We start from the raw sequence: 26,228 nt of genomic DNA, 5'->3' as shown, positions 1-26,228 counted from the left end.
AAATATTCGTATTTCCTGCACAATATTTGTATTTCCCGTGCCATTGTCTAGCGATGACACCGGTACCTGTAGCCCATAGGCAATGTTAATTATCTATGGTCTGTGGGTCGGACGGCCATCATTGACTACAATGGAAGCCGACCACTCAGAGTCCGCGGTAGAAATTCGTATTCGCAAGTGTGAGCGTAAAAGCAAAAGCACATGCTTTTCAATGTCTGCGTTTTGCTGCAGATAATCTGGGCGGATTCCGTAATTGGAATCAGCCTGTGTGAGCCTGGCCTTATTCATACACTTCCATGAGGAATAACAGAGGAACTGCACAACACACAGTTCTAATAAAAGATACTCCAGAATAGTTTTTTCATGGGGAGTAAAACTGAGATATTAGGGGAGTAGGGGATAAATGGCTCTGAACACAAAGATGAAGATGGTTTTCATTCTGGTCTGCCAGGAATAATGCTGTATGATGTGATAGTTGTCGAATCAGAATAAACATTGATTTGTTTTACATCTACAATAATACAGGCTTTTTTCCTTAACCTCATCAGACTCTCCACCGTAATTCTTTAGAAATCCCTTTATTAACCCTATGTGACAATATATTCCGTATATAACCATTCAGAATCCTTTTACAGTAAAACTTAAACATGGAGATGCACTTTATTTTCACATGATACTTTATTACATAAGGCATTCTTGTGTAAATACAGTATGTTCTTAAAAAGCAACAACACTTTCTCCGAATAGCTGAATATGAAAGGTGTCGTTTTCCCCAGTATCACACGTAATACATGTCTGACCTGGGAAATGGGGCACTTTACACGAAGATAAACCAAACATGATATATGTGTTAACAATATTATTTGACTATATTTCGAATGACTTTGATATTGAGGTAAAATTAATGATCCCTTTGTAAACTTTCCTGACAGTAGGACCTTTGTGCCCTGGACACGTGGAATTATCTTTATTGGTCAACTAGACAAATGATATCAATTGTAGGTTGGGTTTTTGCACGCAAAAGTATTTATCATCACAAAGGTAAAACAGAAAAATATTGCTTAATTGTTAAAATGCAACAACCCCTGTTCTAACAAATTGAGTTGGCAGTTCAGGAGGTCTTGTACTGCAGACATGTAGTACTAGGACAATACCACAAGATGTCCTCAGTTCACAACCTGATACAAAGGTTTTGCACCTAAAACTAAAATAAATTAAATTAATAAAAAGACTTTACGTTGTTCGCAGGTCACACGTACTTCCCAATTTGTACCAGTTTTCATTTCAGTTAAAAAGCCCTAAATTTAGAAAACTAGAGGTTTGCTGCAACATATTGTTGCTTATACGTTAGATGGCTTCCCCACTGCCATTCTGCTTTCAAATGGGGGCAATTCTATTAAAAACGTAGTGATTTTTTGTGTGCCCTTCATAGACTATACCCATTGTTTTTGCCCTCTTGCCTATGACATCATGATGGAGCATTTATTATGTTGGCACACTGAGGATTCTAGTGAATTTACGGTTCACAGGCTGTGGGGTAGATGCAGATTTACTGGAAATTACTTCTTCCGCAGAACCATAAAGAGGATTGCAAGTATAAAGCTGAGGCAGAAACAGATCCATGCTAAAATGAAGCAATATGCTTGGTACGTCCCCCTTGTGTGTCCAAATCTGGCTGTGTAGATGGAAACTCCACAAAGAATACAGATGACTGGAAAAAAAGAAAAAATGGCTATCAGATTACATAATGCAGTGCTTAATAAATGTACTAGCTATGCGCCCACTTCTGTCTGTTAAAGGTTATTTTTGCTATTAGCTAAACTGCGAGCAAGGGCAAAAATGAATTAATCCATTCTTATTTTGCCCCTAAGTAACCAACCCTATAGTTGAGTTTTAGGTCACACACAGAGGGGGAGACAGTCTCTGACAGAGAGCAGAATTCATGGTTCCATCATTTATGACAAGTCATGTAAGTCCTGAAGAAGCAAAGCAGCCCCAGACCATTACACTACCACGAGCACCATGTTTGACTGTTGGTATGATGTTCTTATTGTGGAATGCATTGTTAGCTTTACACTAGATGTACGGGAACTCATGTCTTCCAAAAAGTTCTATCTTTGACTATTCAGTTAAGAGAATATAATTCCAAAAGTCTTGGAGGTCATCTAAATATATTTTGGCAAGTGCAAGACAAGACTGTGTTCTTTTCGGTCAGCAGTGGGTTGCGCCTTGCAACTTTCCCATGGATTCCATTTTTGCACAGTGTCTTATTGTAGAATTGTGTACACTGACTAAAGCCCCATTTACACGCAAAGATGATCGCTCAAAATTTGTTCAAAAGTTAGGGAGAATGACAGTTTGAGCGATCATTTTGCATAAGCTGCTAATGGGCACTAATGCCCATTAGAAGCTTATTAGCTTCATTTGCATGTAAATGAGCTTTCCTGGGCTGTATGCAGAGAACAGCAGGTGGTCTGTTATCTGCATGTAACCACCTTGTTCTGTTGCTGAAAACAGTGTTATCAGCGCTCCCATGGAGAATCACAGCGTGTGGTCCCTGCTATCAGCTGCCCGGCCAAACAATGGATTTTAAACTCAACATAAAATCATCATTCGGCTGAAAAGCAAACAATGGTAGCATTTACACGCAACAATTATTGCTCAAAAGACATCGTTTGAGTGAATTTTGAGAGACAATTGTTCTGTGTAAATGAGGGCTTAGCTGAGGCAACTGAAGCCTGCAGTTCTTTAGATATTCATCTGGGTTCATCGTGACCTCCTGAAGGAGTCGTTGATGCAATTTTGGTAAAATTATGATACACCAACCACTTCTGGGAAGGTTCACCACCATTTCAATTTTTCTCTATTAGTGGCTAATAGCTCTCACTATGGTTAATCAGAGTCCCAGAGCCTTAGTGTGACTTTGTATCCTTTCTAATCTAAGAATTCATGTAAAAGCTGAAGGGCTTGTCCATTTAAAGAGAGCCATGGACACTGAGACGTAACAACAGGAAGTGGATGCAGTTTTATTTAGTTACATATTTATGATCTAACAACCGGAAGAGAAGCCCTTGATTTTTGTTTTAAATGAAAGTTTCTGCTGGTGAGTATTGGTAGTAGCAGTAAAATCATACAGAGTGCAATGACCTATTCCTTTTAGTTTCATTATATAAGACTATAATCAAGTGCCCATATGATTAGAGGCTAACACAAGGACGCATTCCATTTATAGTATAGTCTGTATAGTATGTATACTCACAGCAGACAAACATCAAACCTCCAGTAATGTAAAAACGACATCCTTTTCCCAGTGTGAAGAGCTGCGCAATAAATGCCATCAATGAAAAGCAGCAGAAGATAATGGCCAGGATCATGAAAGATTCCACTGCCCTCATTGAAGGGTCTGCAAGAGAAGAATAATAGCAGTGGATTAGCTGGATACCAACAGAAGCTCTGGCCCTACCAGGCATCAGAGAAAAGTTCTAAACTTATGTGTATCTGATGATATACAATTATCTCATGGTCTGTGAACATTCTAGGAATAATCTTTCCATGATATGTACAGAAATAAATGTTGAATATATTTGGTTAGCCTTAGTGAGGCACTGTATGTAGAGAATATATAATGGTAAGATCCATAGCTGTAACCTATATATTACTCTTTGTTTGGTGGTGTCACAACGAGGCAAAAGTAATCAGAATAGTAACAATAGTTACTTACGCTGAGCACCGTCAATTTGGTTAAGTACGTTTACACATGTCCCATTGGTGCAATCCATCCATATTCCTTGTGACCAATTGCCTGCGGCATTTTTTAGCCAAACCTGGAACACAGAAACCAAAATATATACAAGTCAGTACATATCCTTGTATCTTTCATGTCAGTCAACATATCGTTTATATGAAACATTATAAGCCGCCATTTCCAAATTCAGATACATATTAAACCGTCATTTTGTAAAACCAACTTTTCTGAAAATATTACCAAATCGCAGTTGAATTTTTCTGGAGTTTTTTCTTTGTTTGTGAGTATGATCTGCACCTGCTCTTCTGTCTTTAGACAGGTCAATTAATGTAAACTATTGACGGCCTATTTGTAGGATAGGCCAGCAATAGTAAATTGTCAGGTGTCTGAAGTCCAGGACACCCACTGATCAGCTGTTCACTGGCCTGGTGTGCTTATGTAGAGATCTGATTTCTGCAGGAGGCAGACAGCTCTGTTCTTACTGCAGTGGCCCAGCTTGGTATTACAGGCAATCTTGTTATTCACTTCAATGGGCACTTTACTAGTAATATCAAGCCCGGCCACTGCAGTAAGAACGGAGCTGTCTGCCTCCTGCAAAAATCAGCTCAATACATGAACACACTATCCTGGCAAACAGCTGATCAGCAAGATTACTGGGCGTACAAGCCAACAATAGTTTACAGCTGGACAAACCCTTTATTATTATATGTATTATTTTGTCTCTGTTCCCTTTGATTTGTAAAGTGCTATAATATAATATGTTGGCGCTATATAACATTTTTTATTTTCATAGCAATGCCATATTCTGCAGCGTTCTACAGACATTCTATTGATTCACATCAATCATTGTACCCCCAAATTAGTAACTTGCTGGCTGAAATATTTTACAAGTTTCTCTGTTCATTCATTTCATCTCCATAGCATATTCATGCAAATTCGTAATACACTATTGATTAACATAAACACACAGGCAATTTATTTTACTACTGTTTTAGTACCTACATTGGAAATTGTGGCCACATAAAGCATGATGGTGACGGCGACATGAACCACTAACACGGCAGCTAGGATGACCAACATCTTGGTTTACTGCTGGTGATAACACAACAGGCCCTGAAGGAGATAGAATAATACTGATGATCTCACATGAATAATGAAGAATCATTGGACATTGTCATACATATTAATACATAGCAGAAAGATGTAGTAAATGACTGTGCCAAATACCCACAATTGCCTTAGCCATGCAATAAAACGTACTGTTTTTGGGTGACAGCTAACAAATATAGGTAAGGCCTAGCTAAAATAATTGCATAGTGGGTCATTGTGAAATATTAGACTAGCATACTCATTTGTCAGCTAATATACACAACCAATCATGTGACTAAACTCTAAAGTGCTCATTATGGTAATAGATAGACCACGCATGGTTGGGGGGTGGGGGGTTGGGGGGAGGCAGCGTTTTTCCTCTGGTACTTTTGTAGCACAATTTATAGCATGAAATAGAATTATTAACACATTTCCACTTGTGATGTGCTTGTTACATAAGTACAACCCTCACCAACGCAGATTATTATTTGGGATACGCCGTCACTGTGGCCCGGGTCCAGCTGCCAGGACCCCAGCGACCCAAAGAATTAGGGGTCAAAGCACTAACCCATTCACAGGATTTGTAATGCACAGCAAGTCACCAGAAGGGTCACTCAACAGTAGAAATACCAAAAGGACCTCGGTCCTCCTTTTATTTTCAGAATCTGTTAGGGTTCCAAAGGTTGTATGCCCCGCTGAACATAATCTAATGGTTTATCCTAGCGATATAACAATGCAAGATGGATGAATACCCCTTTAAGATTAAGAAAGTAGATGCAGGACAGTAAAGGAGTAGGGTAGGAGCCTAAGAAGACCAACAAAAGCAAGAATAACGGGGGTAAGATGAAGGGAATAGAAGAGGGAAGGACAGGAGGATTTAGGGGTTTGGAGCTCTGTAGTGTTTCATTGCATAAAGTCAAGAAGGTTGAAGGGAAGAAAAAGACAAATATTATAAACAGGTTAACTTAAAGAATGAAAGATGGAAATTCAAATTGTTAATTATGAGTAATGAGATGGCATTAGAAAGGCAAATACTGACAGATAAAGATGGAATACTGGGTGAGATCTACTGTAGATTGCTCATTAAAAACCTGAACTTGCAACCTCAAGGAGTGTCCTTATGGGTGAGGTAGTATCATTTCATCACTGGTATGTGTGATTCACGGACACACCTCCTACACTGAAAGTGAATTTATTTATGCGTTCACGGCTCCTTCACACAGGTGTATTTGTACGTGTGCAAATTTTGCGCACGCAATACGCAGAGAATAGAACCCATTGATTTCAGTGAGTTCACATCTCTTTTTGTGTGTGCATTTCCTGCATGTGGGAAAAAAAGCAGTATGCTCTACTTTTGTGCGCATTTATGCACCAAAGGTAACCATAGACGTCTCTGGGGGATGCATAAATGCATGTGCAATACGCTGAGCAATTCTGCGGAAGAAAAAACATATGTGGAACTCATTAGGCTAAATACTCATTTAAATTGTGGTGTGTTCATCTACTACAAAAAGTACGGTAAAATGCACCCCTATGAGTACATAAAAGGGTCGTTCACAGCTCAAATACATTGCGCCCGTGTGAAGGAGCCCTTTTTTTTTACATCATAGCCAGACCCCATTAGGCTTTTATACAAAGTCAGTTCTCCTACAGTTGACTGAAGGTATAGACAACTGGGTGTCGAGAAAAGGACAAAGTCAAAGCAATTAAATTAATTATAATAATTCTTGTTATTCGTATAGCGCCAACTTATTGCACAGCACTTTCAAGTAATTTATTTAATAACCCCACCAAGCTGGGTACTCATTTTACCGACTTTGGAAGGATGGAAGGCTGAGTCGCCCCTGAGGCGGCTACCTGAACAACGCGGGGATTAAACCAGCAACCTTTAGCACTCTGCGCCACACGAGGTTCAAAAGCATCATTTTACTCCTTGTGCCACTAAAGACCTTTACCAGTATATTCCTCATAGCTTTCTACAATATACACTATATTTCTAGCAATATCCTCATCACTAGTAGCTGATACCCAGGATCATTCATCAGCACAGAGACTAGGAGAGCACAGACAAGCATTCCTAGTGAGAAGAATTATATTGGCGGATATGTGCCTAGTTTATAGGGATGAGCGATCCCTTATCTTTAATGAATCACCATTGATTAGGTACAGGTGTAGCAGCACCAACATGGATGTTAGGCACGTTACTTTTATTGCTCTGTCACATGATGCACGGCTTTGCTATTTATGTAGCACGACTGCTGTGATTCGCTTTGAATGGTTATGCCCACTATACAAATAGCGTAGCCACACCTCTCTAATTCAGTAGTGCGCTAATGCGAGATGCATGGGTGCTGAACATTTTATTTACCGATGTAGCAAGCTAATACATCCCCAAAATATGTAATTTTTCAATATTAGAACAAAAGTCTGGTACTGTATATAAAATACAGCCTTTTTACCCCACTAAAGCAGATTTCTACTTTTAAACTCAGTTGGAGACATATATAATTAATCTACATAAAAAGTTAAGAATCTTTGCATGTACATTGCATATCTTATCTTGTACTGATCCCGAGTTCTCATCCATATTATATATTTCAAAGCTGCATTCACAATTTTACAATTTTCAGAGCTGAAACCTACCAGCATTCATTGTTGGTTCAGCATCATAGCTTGCTCTTATTCTGTACAGTGTCTGATATAAGAACACCCTTGTAGTATAGGAGCTACGCCAAACTCTTATGGTTGTGTATGGTCACAAACTTGTCAGCTGTTTCCAAGATCAACCCAGCAGAATTATGAATGCAGCACTGGGCTTTAATTCAGATTGTGATGGAGGATGCAATGCATTTACAAAGTTACTCTAGTTCTTATGTTGTTTATATACCCCCAGAAGTAATTAGGAATAAGAAACTAGAAGCAGCATTGTATCCATATTGTAATATTCAAGCTATTGCTACACTCCTAGTGTTTAATTTAGATTACCCATGAGCTTTGCATGCTCAGGAATGAACATATTGTATCATATTGATTTTTCTCGGAAAAAAAAAAGTCCTCATAGGAAAGAATAACTTCCTCACCAAGCCTATTCATTCGTGTGTATTCTGCTAAGTGAGAAACTTAATAATGCAAAAGCATTGGAGACATTGCTCTATCGCTGTAAATCAGAGTGTCTACAGTAAACAGTTCACAATAAACTAGTCACTCAACCACAATAGTTTGATGAGTAAATAGATTTATCCCTTTAAACACCATGATGATTACATCTCTAAGTAGGGTTCATTGCAGTGTTTAAGCCAAGTCAAACACTCATCCTGTCTGCTTGCTCATCTGAAAAGTAAATGTGTGGTGTTCTCATTATTGTTCTACTCAGATTTGCTGTTTGCTGCCATTTAATGAGAAAAAGCAATGTATAGTTTCATTTGTCAACTATTGGCAACTCAAAAATCTAGACATTTTGATGTAAAGAGCATTTAACATGCAAGCTATAAAAATTGGATGTCCGGTCTAGGAAACCCATTCTGAATTAGAGAATTCTGAGTTAATAGGAAGGAATATGTCAGAGCGGAAAGCCGCTTCAGTGTTTCCTCAAAAAGCCCATTGACTTAAAGGGACTCAAAATACTTAATTCTGCCAGGGAGCCAAACACTTGTATTCTGCACAGAGCGGGGGGTTGGACCAGATCACCCTGGAGGTCCCTTCCAACTTTACCATTCTATGATTCTATGACTTTCTGCCAGATTACCCCACAGATTGCAGCTTTTACCATCACACATTATGCATTCGCCGTAAGCTTTTGACAGTGGGAAACCCGAAGAAAATATGTTAAAAATCTGTAGTGGTCAAAATGGTGTGGTTTTGGCTGTGGTTTTTCTGTAGAGCTACTGTGTGTTTTTTACCATTGTACTTCAAGGGGTGAAAACTGCACCAATGGCACACTGCAGAGTTAGAACCAGATATACCAATCCTTGCAGATGTTGCCCTTGGTCAGATTTGAATTAGGACCCCAGTGCTGCAAGGTAACAGTGCTAACCACTGAGCCACTGCCGCTGCCCCTTTGGCAGAGGAGGTGTGACAACAACTATGACAAACTTTTTCCATGAAGAATAGAATAGATTAGTGAATGAGCAAGAGGCTCCCATAAAAGCCTGGTCAGAATTAACATCAAATGTATAAATCAACCAATGACAATGCCATATACTTTGGGTGGAGATGTCATATTATCTTTAACAGATAAAATATGGAGTCGAACTTCATTTTAGGAAGAAGTAATATTCTATTATTTATGATCTATTTGTTTTGTAGGCTTTTTTTAACAAGAGCTGTGGAGTTCTTCTACATGCCACACCCCGGCTTAAATCTGTTCTGGGCCACGTCCAGTAGTTTCTGCAATAACCTGCCAAAGGGTGTGTTCTGGCACACTGCAAGAAGTTACATGGTTAGATGGGTTGTAATTTTATATATATCATAGCAGTAAGAAGAAACAAACTATTTGCTGCTTCCATGGGTGTTGATGTAACACTTCGTTTCAGAGAAGTTAGTTGAAGGTAAAATAGAACTATAGCAGCTACAACATGAGCTGGCATCGAATGTGGTTCACATTATGAAGTACTTGGACTAAATTAGAATGTTTGTGCCGTACTAAGTATCTAAAACTGGAAGAAATACAATATCTTCAAAAAACGTCATTTAAAATAGAAAATCTGTGTGTCATAAACCCTCAGAAAGTAAGTTTTCAGATGAGTAATAACCAAATTCTCATTGTAACCGGCTGTATTGCACTAAGCAGAGAACAATGTCTTGGATTGGCAGAGTCAAGTCTTCTTTCAATGTCTACATTTATGTTATTTGTCTCATGTCGAAATGGCAGACCGTTTGACTTTGTTGCTGTGTAGCTCTGTAATTACCTCTTAAAGGAGATATTTGTGATAATAGCTGCATCCAGGGTCAGAGTAGGTTTTCTTGAGCCCACCAAAAGAAATGTTTGAGGGCTCACCCTTCATCTGTGCAAAATATATATACATCCTCTCAGTTGTAAACCTCAGTGCTATTATTACACATATCCTCTATAAGATTTAGTCTGCTGCAAATGATGTATTTTACTGGACAAATGGGGACCCGGTTATATTAAGGGTTCATTATTGTGTAAGAGGTGTGAGCAGTGCCTTCGCTCGCCTCTTACTGTAGCGGCTCTGCAGCTTTGACAGGGCCCTCTGACTTAAACCCCACCCCTTGCTAGTGATGCAATTGGGAGGGGACCTGTGAGAAGAAGAGGTGCTGTGATAACCGGGTGTAAGCCCCGCCTCCTTTCTTTGAAGTGGTCAGGCAGGGGGAGGGAAACAGTACAGAGGCACTGCAAGTGTCGGAGGTTGAGTGCCATGAAGTGCTGTGGAAGAGGCTGAACCCCTCAACATCATCAGCAGTGATGCAGCTAGCATGTCACTGCCCCAGAACTCCACTTTTTTAGGGAAGTTAAAAGAGGCTAAGCCATACCTTCTTCCCTAATAAGTGAGGAGGTTCTCTGCACCCTGCAGGTGCACTATTAAAGGCAAGTAGCTCTGCCACAAGTGGTGTTGATGCAGCAACAGTAAGAAGCAGCAGAGAAGAGCCACAACAGCCCAGTTCTTAAGGTGGTGGAGGCCTTTCCAGAGAGGCACCACACCGGCAGCATCCCCATGTTGGCTAAGTGACTACTACCACCAGGGCCTTAATGCATAAAGGGCCAAAGATGACAGTTAAAACTGCGCATCATGTGGTAGGGGAGGGAGACTCATTTCCTGCATGGCACTTGATCCCAGAAACCAATGACAGTACCATGGATCTGGGACAAGGAGCAAGCTGCCAGATATGTGAAACCGGTCTCTGGTGGACTAAGTGTGCACACTCAAGGGACGATAACAGTGATGTCTGTCTAGTGGGGGAGTACCTTCCCATAAGGGACTCTGGCAGCATGCAAAAGCGACACCCTGAGTTTTGACATAATGTTAAATTTAACTGAGTTAATATTGAAGTGACAGGAGGACAAGGCACTCTGTAGTAGTGGCATTATGTGCCAATAAAAAATGAAGTGAGACAAGCGTGAGGGATTTTAATTCTATGCAGTCGTTTGGATGTTAGTGGGTTAGTCCATAGAACTTCAAAGTTACTTAGAACCACTGGGCAAAACTGACATGGAAAATGACTTGGGGATTTTAATTAACTGTAAACTTAACTGGAGCAACCTGTGTCAGGCAGCTTTATAGGATGAATCAAAAGAGGTCTAAGGGCACATGACGGGCACATTTACCTTTCTCTTTACAAGTCACTGGTCAGAATACACAATGAATATAGTAGACAGTTTGGGGCACCGGTACTCAAGAAGGGCATATCAGAGCTTGAGCGGGTACAAAGGCGGACAACTAATATAATAAATGGAATGGGTTGGACTACAATAACCAGAGAAATTATCAAAATTGGGGCTAGTTTTGTTTACAGAAAGGAGGGCTGAGGGGCGACCTAATAACTATGTTTAAAAATATCAGGGGACAACACAGACATAATCCTTTACATCTAGAGGAAAGAAGGTTTCTACACTAACATAGAAGGGGATTCTTTACTGTAAGAGTAGTGAGACTATGGAACTCTCTGCCTGACGACGTGGTGTTGGTGAATTCTATAAAGGAGTGTAAAAGGGGTCTGGATGTCTTTCTTGAATGTAACAAAATTATATGTTATATCATTGATTACTTCAGAACAGTCGGTGATCTGGTATTCATTCTGATGGCCATACTGGAGTCGGGAAGGAACTTTTTCTCTCAAATGTGGAAAATTCGACCTCATTGTTTTTTTTCCTCTAGATCAACATTGGGGTGTAATAGGCTGAACTGGATGGACATATGTCTTTTTTTCAGCCTTACATACTATGTTACTATATACATAGAACCAATAGATACATATAGTTATACAAACACTGTAGCACGATACAAATATTTGGATGTATATCACTTCTGACTCATTTCAAAATAGCTTTAGGTTGCTTTTACACGGAATTAGAAATCGTTGGAACGAGCGAATGATGACAGAGTCGTTTGCTTTAAAATGTAGTCAGCTTACATAAACAGATAATTGTTTAGATCTGTTGGTCAGTCACTCGATCCTTGGTTATTCAGAGGACTGTAGCAGTGAATGGGAACAACTGAACAATCGCGTTTTACACGTAATAACTTGTGAACTACTGAACGATAATTTTTATGTCTGAACGACCAACGATAAGCAGATGGGTTATCGTTCCTTGTTCAATCGTTGGCCATGTTTACAATGAAAGATTATGGTTCAAATGATTTTTTCCGAGCCGTAATTGGTTACAAAGAATTCTTTCAATCTTGGTGCCACAATAATTGATACTTAGAACATCTGTATCAGTCATCTTCTCTTAATTACCTGTGTGCTGTGTAGAGCTGAATATATGTAACTTAAGTGAGAATACAAATCATGTTCACAGATGTAGGTGTTGCCTGCAGTTTGTCATATTTCAGGATTACCCATTTGCACATGTAGTTCCCATGTGCATCGTGAGGCAAGTCTAAACACAGCGTTCTCATCCCCTCATTAAATTGAAATGACTTTACAGAATACATTTTGCTGCTCACCTGGTTTTCTTTCCCATATTAACAGCAAACTGAAGTATATTTAATGTGCAGCTCGCATTTAAAGGATATGTGTGATTGTGCTGCCATTTTTTATTTCTCCATCTGCCTCCTCATTCTTGCTGCCTGTATGCTATCAAGAGGAGGGAGTGGAATAACACATGATTGTAATGTATGTAATTATGGAGACACATAGGTCTGCACAGATGTTACATACATTAAATGGTTGGATATTTTTTTAATGTGACAACATGTTTTCATTTTCTATTACAAATGCACTACAGCAATTATTACATTGTATGAAAGCATGAGCTTAAACTAAACTTAAAAATTAACATTAATAATCCTTCATGATATGTCACTCTTGGCTTATTGCATCTTCTGTAATATAGCAACTAATCCCCTTGGAATCTACAGTAAATACACCCACAATCTGGGGTGGAGCAAGAATCCTGTAAAGGAAGTTGAATATAAGAGAATTGTTTCTGAATGTCTAGCTTTTTTTAATATTTGTAGTGTAAAAGCTGGATACCACCTACTGGATAACATGGGCAAACAAGCCTTGAGTCTATTAACCCTTTCCAATCCACTGTCTGACGTCTTCAGACATTCTTATTGCAGGCTGTACAGCTCCGATGTCAGACGACATCTGGCAAGGTATTCTTATTGTATATTACTGGCCGCTCTGTTGTCAGGGTCCTCTCCAGCATGTCCCATACCTCAGTACTGGCTCTAGCCAGAAGATGGCGCCATTGTATAATGGCAGAAAGAGAAAGCCCCCTAGGAAACCCTGAATCCAAAATTGGATTGCAAAGGGTTAAGCACTTACACACGTATAAATGCAGTGATAGCACATTCCTTCTATTATGAATGTATTAAAAATAAACCAAAATTAGTGACACATACTGTACGGTTAATCTTTAGTCATTAGCGTAAATGAGTAACTGAATAGTTCCTATTGTCCTTTGCGCAGTATTCTTCTGGATCACATACATCAGTATATAAAGTACAAACAGATAATAAAGTGATCTAAATACCTAGAATTGTAAGCCATGTACATAACTATGCATCAATATCAAACAAGGATAAATGAATGTAAATCAGCTGTCATTGCTCACATGTCACATCATCTCCTCAATGATACACCCTGCCTTCTATTTTTGTGATGGATCAAGTCAGTAGTTCATGTAACTACTACTCTCTGTGTGGGAAAGGACACTATGATATATTTTGTCTAACATGCTTGGTTATGCACATTGGCTTTTGTAAATGTACCAACATGTTACCATAACAAACACAGGTCTTCAACAAGTTGTTATAGAAGAGCCTAGCATTGTTATTGACACAAAAATCAATAGCAACGTTTGCTGTAACAAAGTATCATAACAAGAGACAGTCTCTTGGGAGTCTAGAAAGAACTAACCCTTACATTCTGGCAAGTCTTTACCCAGAGTAATAGTTAAGTTCTCCTTCTCTCAGTGCTGCCCTAGCTGGGTATCCAAATCCATTCACAAAAGCAGAATGGCTATTTAGTAGCCTTCCCGGCATTTAACACCCAGGGCACATGCTGCAATCATTTTTTAAGCTCCTATGAAATCACTAATTAGGACATATTTAACTTATGAGCTGAATAAAGTGTATGTAAATGGTTGAAACAGTATGACATGTGATTCACATGATGTGAACTATTTTTGTACATAGAGTTGCCAGAAAGTTCTTATCGTCATTGCCCAAGACGTATAACTTCAGACAATACGAAATCACCCTTTTCTTATAAAGTTTTTACAACTATAAAAGCTATATCACTGCCAGCAGTATTGACAGAAGTACATCCAGGACTCATAAACTTTTATGCTTACTAAGTACACTTTTAGTACAGCTATTGTATAATTACTATATATAGCACTGTATATATTTAAAGGGAACCTGTCAGATCCCCTAAGCTGTCCGGGCAGTGGGTAGAAGCCTAGGTTTAGTGGTTTTGCAAATCTTACTTTTAAAACTTTGCAGGGTTGGACTGGAGATGAGCCCAATGAAACTCATGCATATTCATATATATGCTCCCCACACCCTCCTCCTCCCTTCAAATGCTGATTTGCAGGTCCCTCCAAGGACCTGCCAATCAGCATTTCGAGAGAAGAGGGGGGTGGGGGGGTGGGGCTATATATATAAAAAAGAATATATATATATATATATATATATATATATATATATATATATATATATATATATATATATATATAAACACTTCACAGGATTTATCTCCAGTGAAGAAAAGTTTCAAAAGTAAGAATTGCAGAACTACTAAACTGATCGGTATAAGTGACATAACGTTGAAATCAGCACGTCTGTCACTATACTGTGCGGCCTGCAGTCTGGTCAGCTTAGTGGACCTGACAAGTTCCATTTAATGTGTGGTATTAAATGCCTCGGCTTGAGAATATGTAAGGATTTCTCTGATAAGATCTAATTACACTCTTGAAAACGACACAAAAATATTTCAGCGCAGTGCGTTGTGTACCTTACCAAGTAAGTTGGTTCTGGCAGATCAAACACCAGCTAATATATCGTATGTACCTTACATGATGTAAATGGCAATGTTTTACTGGGATCTGCAGCGAATGTCGTTCTCATTTTAACAGTGAGCATTTCCGTAAGATCATAATTGGACTATATAAAATGTATTATTATTCTCATACATAGTGAATAGTTTTTCCTTTCAGTCTTCACAATGACAACGGTCATCTTGTAAATGATCCTATGCAGTGAATCATCTCTACTGCAGAATATATTCTCTGTACAATAAGCCGCAGGCATCCAGCCTTTCATCTTGAAAATGACAGAAATGCACCCGGGGCTGTTAGAGAGTAAGACTTATTTTAGCAAACACGTGGCCATCATTTTCTGAGCCTGTATTATATTATATAGAATTCCCTTCATTTAAAGTGGGTAAAAAGCCAGAGGTATCGCTCATATCTCAGGGTCCTTTGTTGATTTCTAAATCTAAACTTGTCACAGACATTTCTTTTTAAATTTTAGCTCAAGGAACAAAATTAAATTTTCTTACTGACTAAAGGGATTGATAAATTCATGGACAATTGCAGGGTATTTGCACAATTTGTTTTTTGGTGAGTACAGTGAGGACTTTGGTCAACCTTCAGGGAAAGCCAAAACTCAATGCCCACTGTTTAATTACCAGAACAGGATCACTCCCAGCAGCTAATTGTATACAAGGCCTGTGCTGAGCATAAGGAACAAGCTACTTTGTGGTTTGCACCCCACCTTATATATTTCCTTTCTACAGAGAGCTGATAAGCACCATAGGCTGTATATTACTGTGCAAATGACAGAGATATCAAGTCAGATTGCCTGTATGTTTTCTACCATATTGCTAATTATACCCCACTACATATATTATACAAGGGCCCTGGCCAATATTCTCTTTCTATTTCATGATTGTGATAATGTGACAAATAAGCATACACAACTGGCATTATTAGAGGTATTTGTGTAATATATATATATATATATATATATAAAAAAAAATAAAAAAATAAAAAAAATATATATATATATATATATACACGTACACACACACACACACATACACACACACACACACACACACACACACACACACACACACACACACACACACACACACGGGGCTGGTTGTTGAGATCCCCATCAGCTCCATGGCTGACTGCTCCTGTGGTCAAGGGACGACTTGTACTCTAATATTCCTCTTTGTTTTGTGGGCAGTTTGTTGAACATTGGGGAATGACCTGTATTATTTTTGCTATGCTTTATATAGATTTGCTTTGTGAAGCAAAGCAATATATGATAATTTCCATGGTGATTGTGGAAACTAGATGATCTGGTTTTAGTGTATATGCCCCTATATCATTTCATAAAGATCTGATACACACAGTGGAAGAAACTGAGCTGAACTGAAACATGTGGTACATAGTAATTCTGCCTTGTAATTCAGAATCCAGTACCGGAGAGTCGCTATAACAAATCACAGGGTACACGAACAGAAAAAATCAGACATTACATACAAAATTTAACAAGTAAACATTTTGATCAATAGGAGTGATGGCTCTGTTCCCAAGAGCTTACAATTTATGAGGAAATGGGGCTGACACAAGAGGCACAACTGCTTGTTCTGTGTAATGGTCCTAGGTACTGCAAAGTCTAATTATTGCTGTGTTTATAGTATGGTTTTGGAAGTTACTAGATTATCAGACACATTTACAGTTCTTGGTGTATGCTTAATGTGGCTGCAAATGTTCTATCGTTAGGCTATGTAAAGCTCTGTGTACATGGTTGTAATGTGGCAATCCATAGACTTCAATTAGGCTTTATTAGATTTCTATGCTTCCAACTTTATACTGATGCATATAGAAGTTTTTTGTTGAATCTTGTATGAAAGCTGTACTGCAGAGTGATTCTTGGTGCCATAAAGACAATCATACAGTGTAAATGGAGTGCCTACACAGACATTATCTGTATGGCCTCCAGTTTTGTATTGCATTGAGGCTTAAAGGGGTTGTCCCGCGGCAGCAAGTGGGGTTATACACTTCTGTATGGCCATATTAATGCACTTTGTAATGTACATCGTGCATTAAATATGAGCCATACAGAAGTTATTCACTTACCTGCTCCGTTGCTAGAGTCCCCGTCTCCATGGCTCCGTCTAATTTCGGGGTCTTCTGGCGTTTTTAGACACGCTTGCGCAGTCCGTGCTTCTGCCTGGTGAATGGGGCCGCTCGTGCCGGAGAGCTGCTCACCGCGTCGTCATTGTAGCTCCGCCCCATCACGTGTGCCGATTCCAGCCAATTAGGTGGCTGTATAGGCAGTGGAACGCAAGGAAGGAGAAGAAAATCCACGGTGCACCATGGGAGAAGACCCGCGGTGCACCGTGGGAGAAGACCAGCGGCGCCATCTTTAAAAGAAGAAAAGAAGAAGCTGCAGAACGCTGATGCAGGTAAGCGCAATGCCATTTTTAAAAACTAACCCATGCTTTCTTTTTAACAGGGCAGAATGCAGGGGTAAGTGAAAAAAAAAAATTTCGATTTCACCGCGGGACAACCCCTTTAAATAACACAAAAATGGCCACATACTTATACTTCAATTATGCAGTATTCTTAGAATAAATCAGCAAATGTTTATCTATGACTAAAGATTATTGCTTTATACTGCAGCTTTTTTTAGAACTTGCTAGGCTATGCAAAAGCTGTATTGTCCAAGTCGTGCATATGACGTCACTAAATTGTTGAAGAATATAATGCCTTTATTATTTAAAACTACTAAAATCATCAGGTGTATTTACATTACGAGTAGGGAGAGAACACTTGCTTCACTGTAAATTAGTATAAACATAGTAGCACAAGAGTACTATTGTAACCTGCATCTATTTAGCTGTGAGTCTAGTTAGGTGTTATTTTTAGATGAACCTGGTGTCATTGTCATAGTCACCTATTTGTATCAGTTGTCAATGAGGAATAGACTGACGATCATTGTTCAAAGTATTGCCTGTACCTGAGTAGAGAATGATGCCACCACAATCTACAGCATATCTATAGAGAATGGAGCCAGAGCCGAGACAATCTACAGTATATATATATATATATATATATATATATATATAATGGAGCTGGATCCACCACAATCGGCAGCATATCTATATAGAGTATAGAGCCAGAGCCAAGACAATCTACAGTATATATATATACAATGGAGCTGGAGCCGCCACAATCTACAAAAGATCTATATAGAATCGAGCCGGAGCCGCCACAATATACAGCCTATCCATAGTGCGACTTCTCAAAACTTTTCTACTGGGGAATCCTGGTGACACCTGACCGTCATTATTGCTTGTAGACAGTCCATGACTAGCATAAAAGTAGTGTGTTTTGTTGCTAAACCAGAGATTTGTGTAGCCATATAAAGTCTTTAGAAGGATGTTACCACTTTTGTTAAAACTGCTTCTCTGGCTGCCTCTTACCAACAACTAGGGGGCACCTTGAATACTGTGAAGCACTGCTTTACAGAACATGTATTGGCACCATCCCAGTCTGTACTCATAGGGTAATGTAAGCCCCTAATGTGTCCGCTCAGCTCGATCAGCCTGCTGTGCAGAACACTTCCTAATATTTTTTTTAGCATGAGCCAACACCCAACTGCAAAGGGTTTGGTCACTCATGTTGGCCAAATTCTCAGCTGTTTTTCTTTCTTTCTTTCTTTCTTCCTGGTGACCCATCTCATATTTTGTGCTTTTAACAACACACGTCTCTATACGTAGCTAGAAGTGTTGTTGAAAAAGAAAATATTTATCACTTATCTCCAGGATAGCTAAATGTGTATTCTCCAGGGCTGAACTAAACTGCTGGGGCACCTCTCACTGTAAATAGGGGATAAGTCTTTTGTGGGAGAACACCTTTCACCAAGTTGGGCAAGATCCAAGCATTTAGTATAAAGTAATCTTATTTTCTTTTTGCTATAGTTTGAATTAATACGTCCAAATGCCATTAATCTTTCATAATGTGTAATATATATATATATATATATATATATATATATATATATATACTACATATATCGTCTTAGCAAGATTAGATTTATGTTGAAGTTTAGCATTGACCTGTGAAATGGCTTGCTATATGGAGAAAACATTAAATATTTAGGCTCCTAAGTCATGGAAAGGTAACATTTCACTTTTTAAAATGTAAACTGTGAAACTTATCCTGCACGGATAAATTGCCATCAGCAAAATAGCATGGCGGACATTTGATCTTGTTACAAAATAGCCTAGTCGTGTATCAGTTACCCATCTACCTCACTGCACTTGTCAGATTTAAGTACATGCTGCGTGTCGTGATGCTTGTCAAAACATTGTTCATGAGTTTTACACCTCAAGAGTGAAATAATAATTGAAGGTTTGGTTACCAATCAAGACAAAAGTAGGACATTATGAAACTCTAGAAGTCAGTAACATCCACTGTTTACTGAGTGGTACTGGGTAATATTTCCTGATAACTAAATAAACTCAACATAACGATGTTTCCTATGTAAACTAGTAATAAATAAAGACACGAGTGAAAACCAAGAACAGGAACCACATGCATATGTCTATGCATATTCTGTACCTTGTAATAATTAGGAAAATAGAAGACACCAACTTACAAAGTCTGAACAAGAACTTGAACTTTAAGTATAAGCATTCAGCCCTGACTAAAAGTATCCCAAGTGTAGTAATAGTTGTAGAGCTCGTGAAGGATTTAGCTGGTTAGGTATTGTTAGACTACAAATGCACTATACCTGTTCTCTGATTGGTCCGCACTGCTCATGTGATCATTGAGCAGCGTGCAATAGGTGGCTAGAAAATTATAGTGGCCATCTGGGCTGTGTGCAAGTGGGATTCTCAATTAGCATGTTGGAGGGTCATTGATAAAGAAGAACAACAGCAGGTAATATAACCCCCTTCTAGTCCTGGGACAGAATTTTGTCCCAGGACCAAGAGGGTCACTTTAATTTTCTGGTTTAAATATAACAACTTACACTGAACATTATGTTGCTAACAATAAACATACAAATGAATTTTGAAGCTAAGACACACAATGGTAGTATTGTATTTGTTGTAATGTTGGGGCACGGAATATTAAAGGTACAGCAGAGGCATTGGTAAACTGCAACTATCAAGTATTGTAAAAGTGATGTCTGTACTATGGGGCCACATGTGGCATGATACAAGGGGTGAACAACTCAGAGCATATGGCACCTAGCGGGGCATGCGGATAGGGACCACAGTGAGAGCCCATACAACTGGTTTTATATATAGCGGTGTGCATGAGACTGTACTACAGTATGGGTACTCAGTGGGGCATTATAATAAACAGTATACTCCTCTATGTGTGATATGTTATTGGACAGTATATTTCATTCTGCACTTTATTGAATGTTAACATATCTCAGTACAATAACCACACATACGAATGAAAGATTGTCATTGAACTCTATGGGATGGAATTACACTGCAGGACCTATCCAAATCCACAGTTGCGTAATTTACCGCAGCTTACAGGCCATTCTGCCCCATATAAAAGGTCCCTATAAGTTTCATGTAAATGTAACTGTTATAATACAAAGTAGTGTGAATGAATATGTGAACAGATGTTCCCAGCACCTACAATAGTTGTCATTTTGTAAACTCCATCATATGGTCAAAACTAATTTGCTAACAGTGGTATACAATGTTCTTTTAAAAGCCCTCGGCATTACAAGAATCCTACTTTCTTAAATGGAGAGATGAAGTTGAGACGTTAAGTCATACTAGTGATGTGTAACTACCATGTGATAACAAGCAGCACATATCACACTAGCAACCACCCCGCCCTTCTGTCAGATTTGCAATTCTCTGACTCACTGTGTACTGCAAAACAATATCCTAAGCAACCCAGCCTAAGTTGCGAGATATGTGCTGTCAGCCACTCGGAAGCCACCCTGGTTGTGTGGTTAAACCATGTGCAGAAAGGAGAGTGTCATAGCCACTGGAACACTCCCCTCCCGCACGCCATGAGCTCTATCATATGATACAACCTCTTATAGGTACGAACATTGAGGGATACAACACATAAAAATTGCAGCTTGGATTTTACGCTGCATGTGATTTCCATATCTATACTGACAACGAACTTAGATACGTGTTCTTGCCTGCTAGAATATCAGTGCACTGAAGAGAGTTCTCCTAATGAGACTGCTGTAGCCCCGAGGTCATTGTACACTTAAGGCTTCAGCACATACCTGCTAGGAATAATGCTGAACTGCCTGGGGCCATCAGGCACATTTTGCAGTCAATTAACTGGCACAGCTGACATCTAAGTACTATCACACAGGACGTCTGCATATTAATGCTTAAAAGTGTATATATATATATGGTATAGATTAAGTCGAAATAACCAAGGAAGTTTTTATTTACTTTTTTCTCAAGTTTATCTTCCTCAGTCTCAGTAACAAACCAGTATTATACCACATCTTACACCCTTATAGAAGGGGGATTCCAGGAGTTTTTTTTTCTATTGATGACCTATCCTTGATCATCAATATCAGTTCAATGGGGGTTCATCATGAAGTGCCATAGAATCGGTGTTGCCAGTATGTACAGATGCAGCAGTTGTTAACATGACTGACGTATGAAAAAATCTTACAGCATTGTAGTACATTGTTGTAAAGTTATCATAAGGTAATGACAAGTATCAAGTTAATGCTTTCTACAGCTCTACTCTTCTTCACAGTTAATGCTATAGTAAGTCAATGGTTCATTAATTAGGTAATTAGATGACTAGTAGGTTGGTACTTTTATTGCCATGACTGAATGTCCAATAAATGTAAGCTATGGAAATCATCCCTCACTGGTAATTATAATATAAGCGCCTAATATGACATAGTTGGGGTATTAACGTTTCTAAACCAGGCAGCAGAAGTACAATGTTCTACATTGTCTGTGACTATACCAGTTATGCAAGTTTGGCAAGAAATAAGCTGCACACCACCTTGTCTTGTCTACGTGATTTTTTTTTCTCTCTCTTATAATTTATACTTTTAAATTGCTATGTTAACGCAACTTTTATTTCACATAAACATCTTTATTACACTGACTTACCAATCAGCCTCCACTCATACTACATATAAATGTGAGTCAGCACTTTACTTGGAAATTAGTGTTGTTCATTATAGAATTACTGCAAACTATGGGTTTGATGGGAAAAACATAGTTGTTATTATTTAATTGTTGGCTAATTTGGATGAACCTGGTTCGGGAGCTGTAATATCATGGTAGTGGCGGATTCACACTAGCAGGGGAAATAGAACAGGGCAGCACAAGCATATGAAACTGTTAACTGGTCATTAAATTGATTTTTGGATACAACAGTAGACAGTGTTGCACATAAGTATTTAGTCTTAGGGTTTCGACAGATGAGTGTGTAACACTTGCTCCTGCGCAATTTTTTTGCCCAGTGAACGAGTGTATTTAGCGCTTGTGCCTACACAAATACGGAGCTCATTCACAAGGGCAAGAGAGGAATCATCCCAACCCTGATTTAAAAAGGTAATTTGCCTAACCTGGTGCTAACCCGATGCTGGTGATTGGGGGTATGCACTGCGCTTAGTGCATAGTGCTGGCAGATGTGCATATTTGTGCACCTCCCATACACACACAAGATAGAGCAATGGGTTCTACTCTCCATGTCATGCACATGGCAAATTTGTGGTATATCATACTCATCTGTCCTTAAATAAGGTTAAGTTAATTTCATGAGGGCGGCTTCACACAAGTGCATTTGCGTATGCATTGAGCAGAGAATAGAACCCATTGCTTTCAATGGGTGGATCCAGACTTTTGTACGTGCATAAAAAAATATGTGACATGCTTTATTTTTGCACACATTTTTGCACCCATGGCACCCGTTTCTTGCGAAATTGCACATTGAGCTGTGCAATTTTGCAAGTAAATCGAAAACACTGGGACTAATTTAGCTACACAGCCTCTTAAAGCACAGAGCGGGTTTGTCCTGCGCCAATGTGAATGGTTTCTGGCAGCACAAAAAAGTCCAGTAAAATGTGCTAAAACGTGTGCGATAGCCTAAGGCTGCTTTCAAACAGCTGTGAAAAATGCGCAAGTTTGTGCATTGTGAGATGCACGAATATGAACCCCATTTGTGAAGAAAACTTGGCAAATCCTATCTCTGTGCATTTCATTGAAATACATCGCCCGGCGTGTAATGCAGGGTTCCCTATTGAAAACAATGGAAAACACTCGCTGATCCTCTGACGCGGGGATTGCAATCTCACCAAAGTGTTGGGAGTTTTGTTTTTTACAGAAGAACATCTTGCATCCACCAGTGCATTGCACGTACACGAGTGCGATATCTGGACGAGTTTCACGGCCCGATATCCTGCTCGACCATGTGTAGGAAGCCTATGGAGATCCTGTCATGTGGTAAAGTCAGAATGGCTGGCTGCATAGCTCTGCAGTTGTGGCCCCACTGACTCTATCCCTGCCAGTCTTTTCGAAACAGTCTCCTCCATTCATCCACATGTGTTCTTCTTAGATCTGGCTACCAGTGCTGTGAATCTGTCAAGTGGGTGGACCCCAACGCTCACTGTCAATGGGAAATGTGGAATCATTGATCAAGTATGACTTCACCCATTGACAGTGAGTGATGGGAACCACCCATTTGACAGATTCACAGCAGTAAAAGTTGGATCTAAGAAGAGCTGTACAGACAAACAGGGGTATGAGTATCATGAAAAGCAGCAATAGAGTTAGCAGGACAGTGGCTGAAGAGTAGCCAGCCTCGTTGGCTTTACCACATGACAGGTCTTCTTTAAGAAATGGCATCCAAACTAGAATGCGGAAAACACTTGTGCCAATCTGTGAGCATCGCCCAGTTCTGAGCAACCCTTGCACTAATTTCCATCCAACACAAGGGTCACCGTGCTCTGTACATTTTACTTGCATTCTTGCCCAAAAATCATTTTGTATATTCAATAAATGAACTAGTAAAGATTTAGATTCTTATATAAACAATCACGTTGCCTAGATTTTTGTTTCAGAGAAAGAAATCTCTAAAATTAAGGAAATGTATCAAAACCTTCTGCTGTCAATTTCCTTTCTAGTAATTGTAGACCCTTCAGTATTATTTATTATGATACTTAACCCTTTCCAATCCAATTTGTATTCTGGTTTTCCTAGGGGGCTTACTCTTTTTCTACTGTTATACAACAGCGCTATATGCTGGCTAAGCCAGTACTGCATGAGGTGATATGTTGGATAGGCTCCGACAGCAGAGAGGCTGGCAATATACAGTAAGAGAACCCCGACGGACGTCTTCCAACATCGGAGCTGTACAGCTTTAAATCATAATGTCTTTAGACGTCAGACAGTGGATTGGAAAGGGTTAATATAATTTACTGACATAATCAGAAACTCTTCAATCCCTTTGCTTGCTAAATCTCCTATGATTTTCCTCAAATTGGCCTAAAACCAAATGTTTCACCCTGTTCCTAATGATATTAAACCATATTCTCTGGGCCAAGCATCCCACATTCACTGCACCTGCAGGATTAAGCATCACTATATGAGGTAGCAACTGCATCATCACCCATGGCAGAAGTCCAGCAATCAAGGTAGCAATCCTGATCCACAGCAGAATGTGGAGTCATCTTGGTAGTGGCAATTTTTTATTTGGGCAACAAGACCCTGGGATTAAAGAAAACTCTATATATTGTACAGGTAGTATACAGTCAAATCTCATTGAGATGACCATGAAAGACTGCAGTCATAAACAGTCTTCTAGAGGTGAGGTCTTCTCATGAGAGCCAAACTCAGGTCTAGACGAGGGGCAGGCTTCTTAAAAAGGTCTCTTAGAGAGGTTTCACTATATATACATATCCACACACATTCGAGAACATACAGTATATATCATTTAAAGAAATTGCACTACATTTACATTTGATAGCACACATTCACATTACAGTGATGCCACTGGCTTTAAAGGTCCCATTGAAAACAATGTGTGAGACATTACAAGGGAACGCCAAAGGATAGAACATGCTGAGTTTTTTCCCGCTGCAATGAAAAGTAGAAAACTAAATTTTAAAAAATGCTCATATGAATGAATCCATTCACAAAAATAGAGTTCATATTTGTGTGAGTTTTGTGAATAAGCCCTAAGATTGTAGTTGTATGTAAGTATATACAATTTTCTGTATAATCATGTATGGGATAAAACCAAAAATGGCGAAGCTGTCAAAGCTCCTGAAACTGACATATTAGAGATGGTCAATCATATATGGTGTCTCGGGGCGGCACCTGCTAACGCCTTTTTTTTAGGTTGTCATGGGCAACATTCAGTATTCCTAGACAAATACAAGGTATACAGACGTACTTTCTGCATAAATTAATCCAAAAACACTGTTTTATATTCCTACTTGGTTCACTGAAACAATTTAATGATAACAATAGGTCTAACAGTAACAATAATGCCAAGAAGAACTAAAACACAATAAGGCTCATTCACACACTATTCTTTCAAGGATCTTAAAAGCTTGTAAAAAACACCATAAATTTTGAATGCTTTTCACAGATTTTTTTTATAAGTGTCTTTTGTGTCATTTTTTTTATTTTGTAACATTTAAAAATGCATTTTCTGATGTTTTTCAAGTGCAATAGAAAAGGCTACGGGAGAAATATCAGAAAAACACCACACCCAACGCATATGCTGCGTTTTGAAAAAAACATAGAAATGACAAAAACAGAAATGCTGTGTAGGCAGACTTTTCAATAATATAATAATATAATATAGTTTAAAGTAACACCTGAACACAGCATAAAAAAACATTTAAAACATCTCAAAATGCAGCAAAGATGCTGCAAAATCCTGTGTGTGAATGCAGCCTTACACAGACAAGCAAAAGAGAAAAACGAAAAAGAAAACTAAAGTCAAACACATTCAAACTTCAGATAGACATACAAGGAGTTGGACCTTGTGGATATGCTGCTCTGCATTAACATTGTCACAGCTTGCATGATTTCTCAACTAGAGCTTACCCTGAAGAGTTTGTTTCCTGAAGTCCTTGCTCACTTTAAGTGTGAATGGCAATACTTGCATAAAGATACTTCCCAAGCTGTTATAGGTTCTCTATGATGCAATTAGGGAGGTGCCTGTGTGGGTTTTATAGGAACATATATGCAGAGAAATAGC

At 39.0% G+C, this 26,228-nt stretch overlaps 1 protein-coding gene across 1 annotated transcript; it reads right to left on the bottom strand.

Moving 5' to 3' along the window:
- EMP1 (epithelial membrane protein 1) lies at window positions 1–26,228 on the bottom strand. Its single transcript, XM_066596223.1, has 5 exons — window positions 26,075–26,228; window positions 4,748–4,858; window positions 3,722–3,824; window positions 3,260–3,403; window positions 1–1,711 (listed from the first exon to the last, which is right to left on the bottom strand). Exons 2-5 carry the CDS (start codon window positions 4,823–4,825, stop codon window positions 1,560–1,562), a joined length of 477 nt encoding a protein of 158 aa, XP_066452320.1. The 5' UTR covers window positions 4,826–4,858; window positions 26,075–26,228; the 3' UTR covers window positions 1–1,559.

The sequence above is a fragment of the Eleutherodactylus coqui genome, chromosome 3 (assembly GCF_035609145.1).
Source record: "Eleutherodactylus coqui strain aEleCoq1 chromosome 3, aEleCoq1.hap1, whole genome shotgun sequence".
In the NCBI taxonomy this organism is placed as follows: domain Eukaryota; kingdom Metazoa; phylum Chordata; class Amphibia; order Anura; family Eleutherodactylidae; genus Eleutherodactylus; species Eleutherodactylus coqui.
Note: the sequence above shows the minus strand (reverse complement) of the source record. Positions and strands in the feature narration are given on the sequence as shown.

Coding starts and splice junctions, on each gene's coding strand:
- EMP1 (XM_066596223.1), bottom strand. CDS start 4,825: ATGTTGGTCATCCTAGCTGCCGTGTTAGTGGTTCATGTCGCCGTCACC. Junction 3,404..3,721: donor CCAAATTGACGGTGCTCAGC/GTAAGTAACTAT, acceptor CTTCTCTTGCAG/ACCCTTCAATGAGGGCAGTG. Junction 1,712..3,259: donor AGGTTTGATGTTTGTCTGCT/GTGAGTATACAT, acceptor CTTTTTTTCCAG/TCATCTGTATTCTTTGTGGA.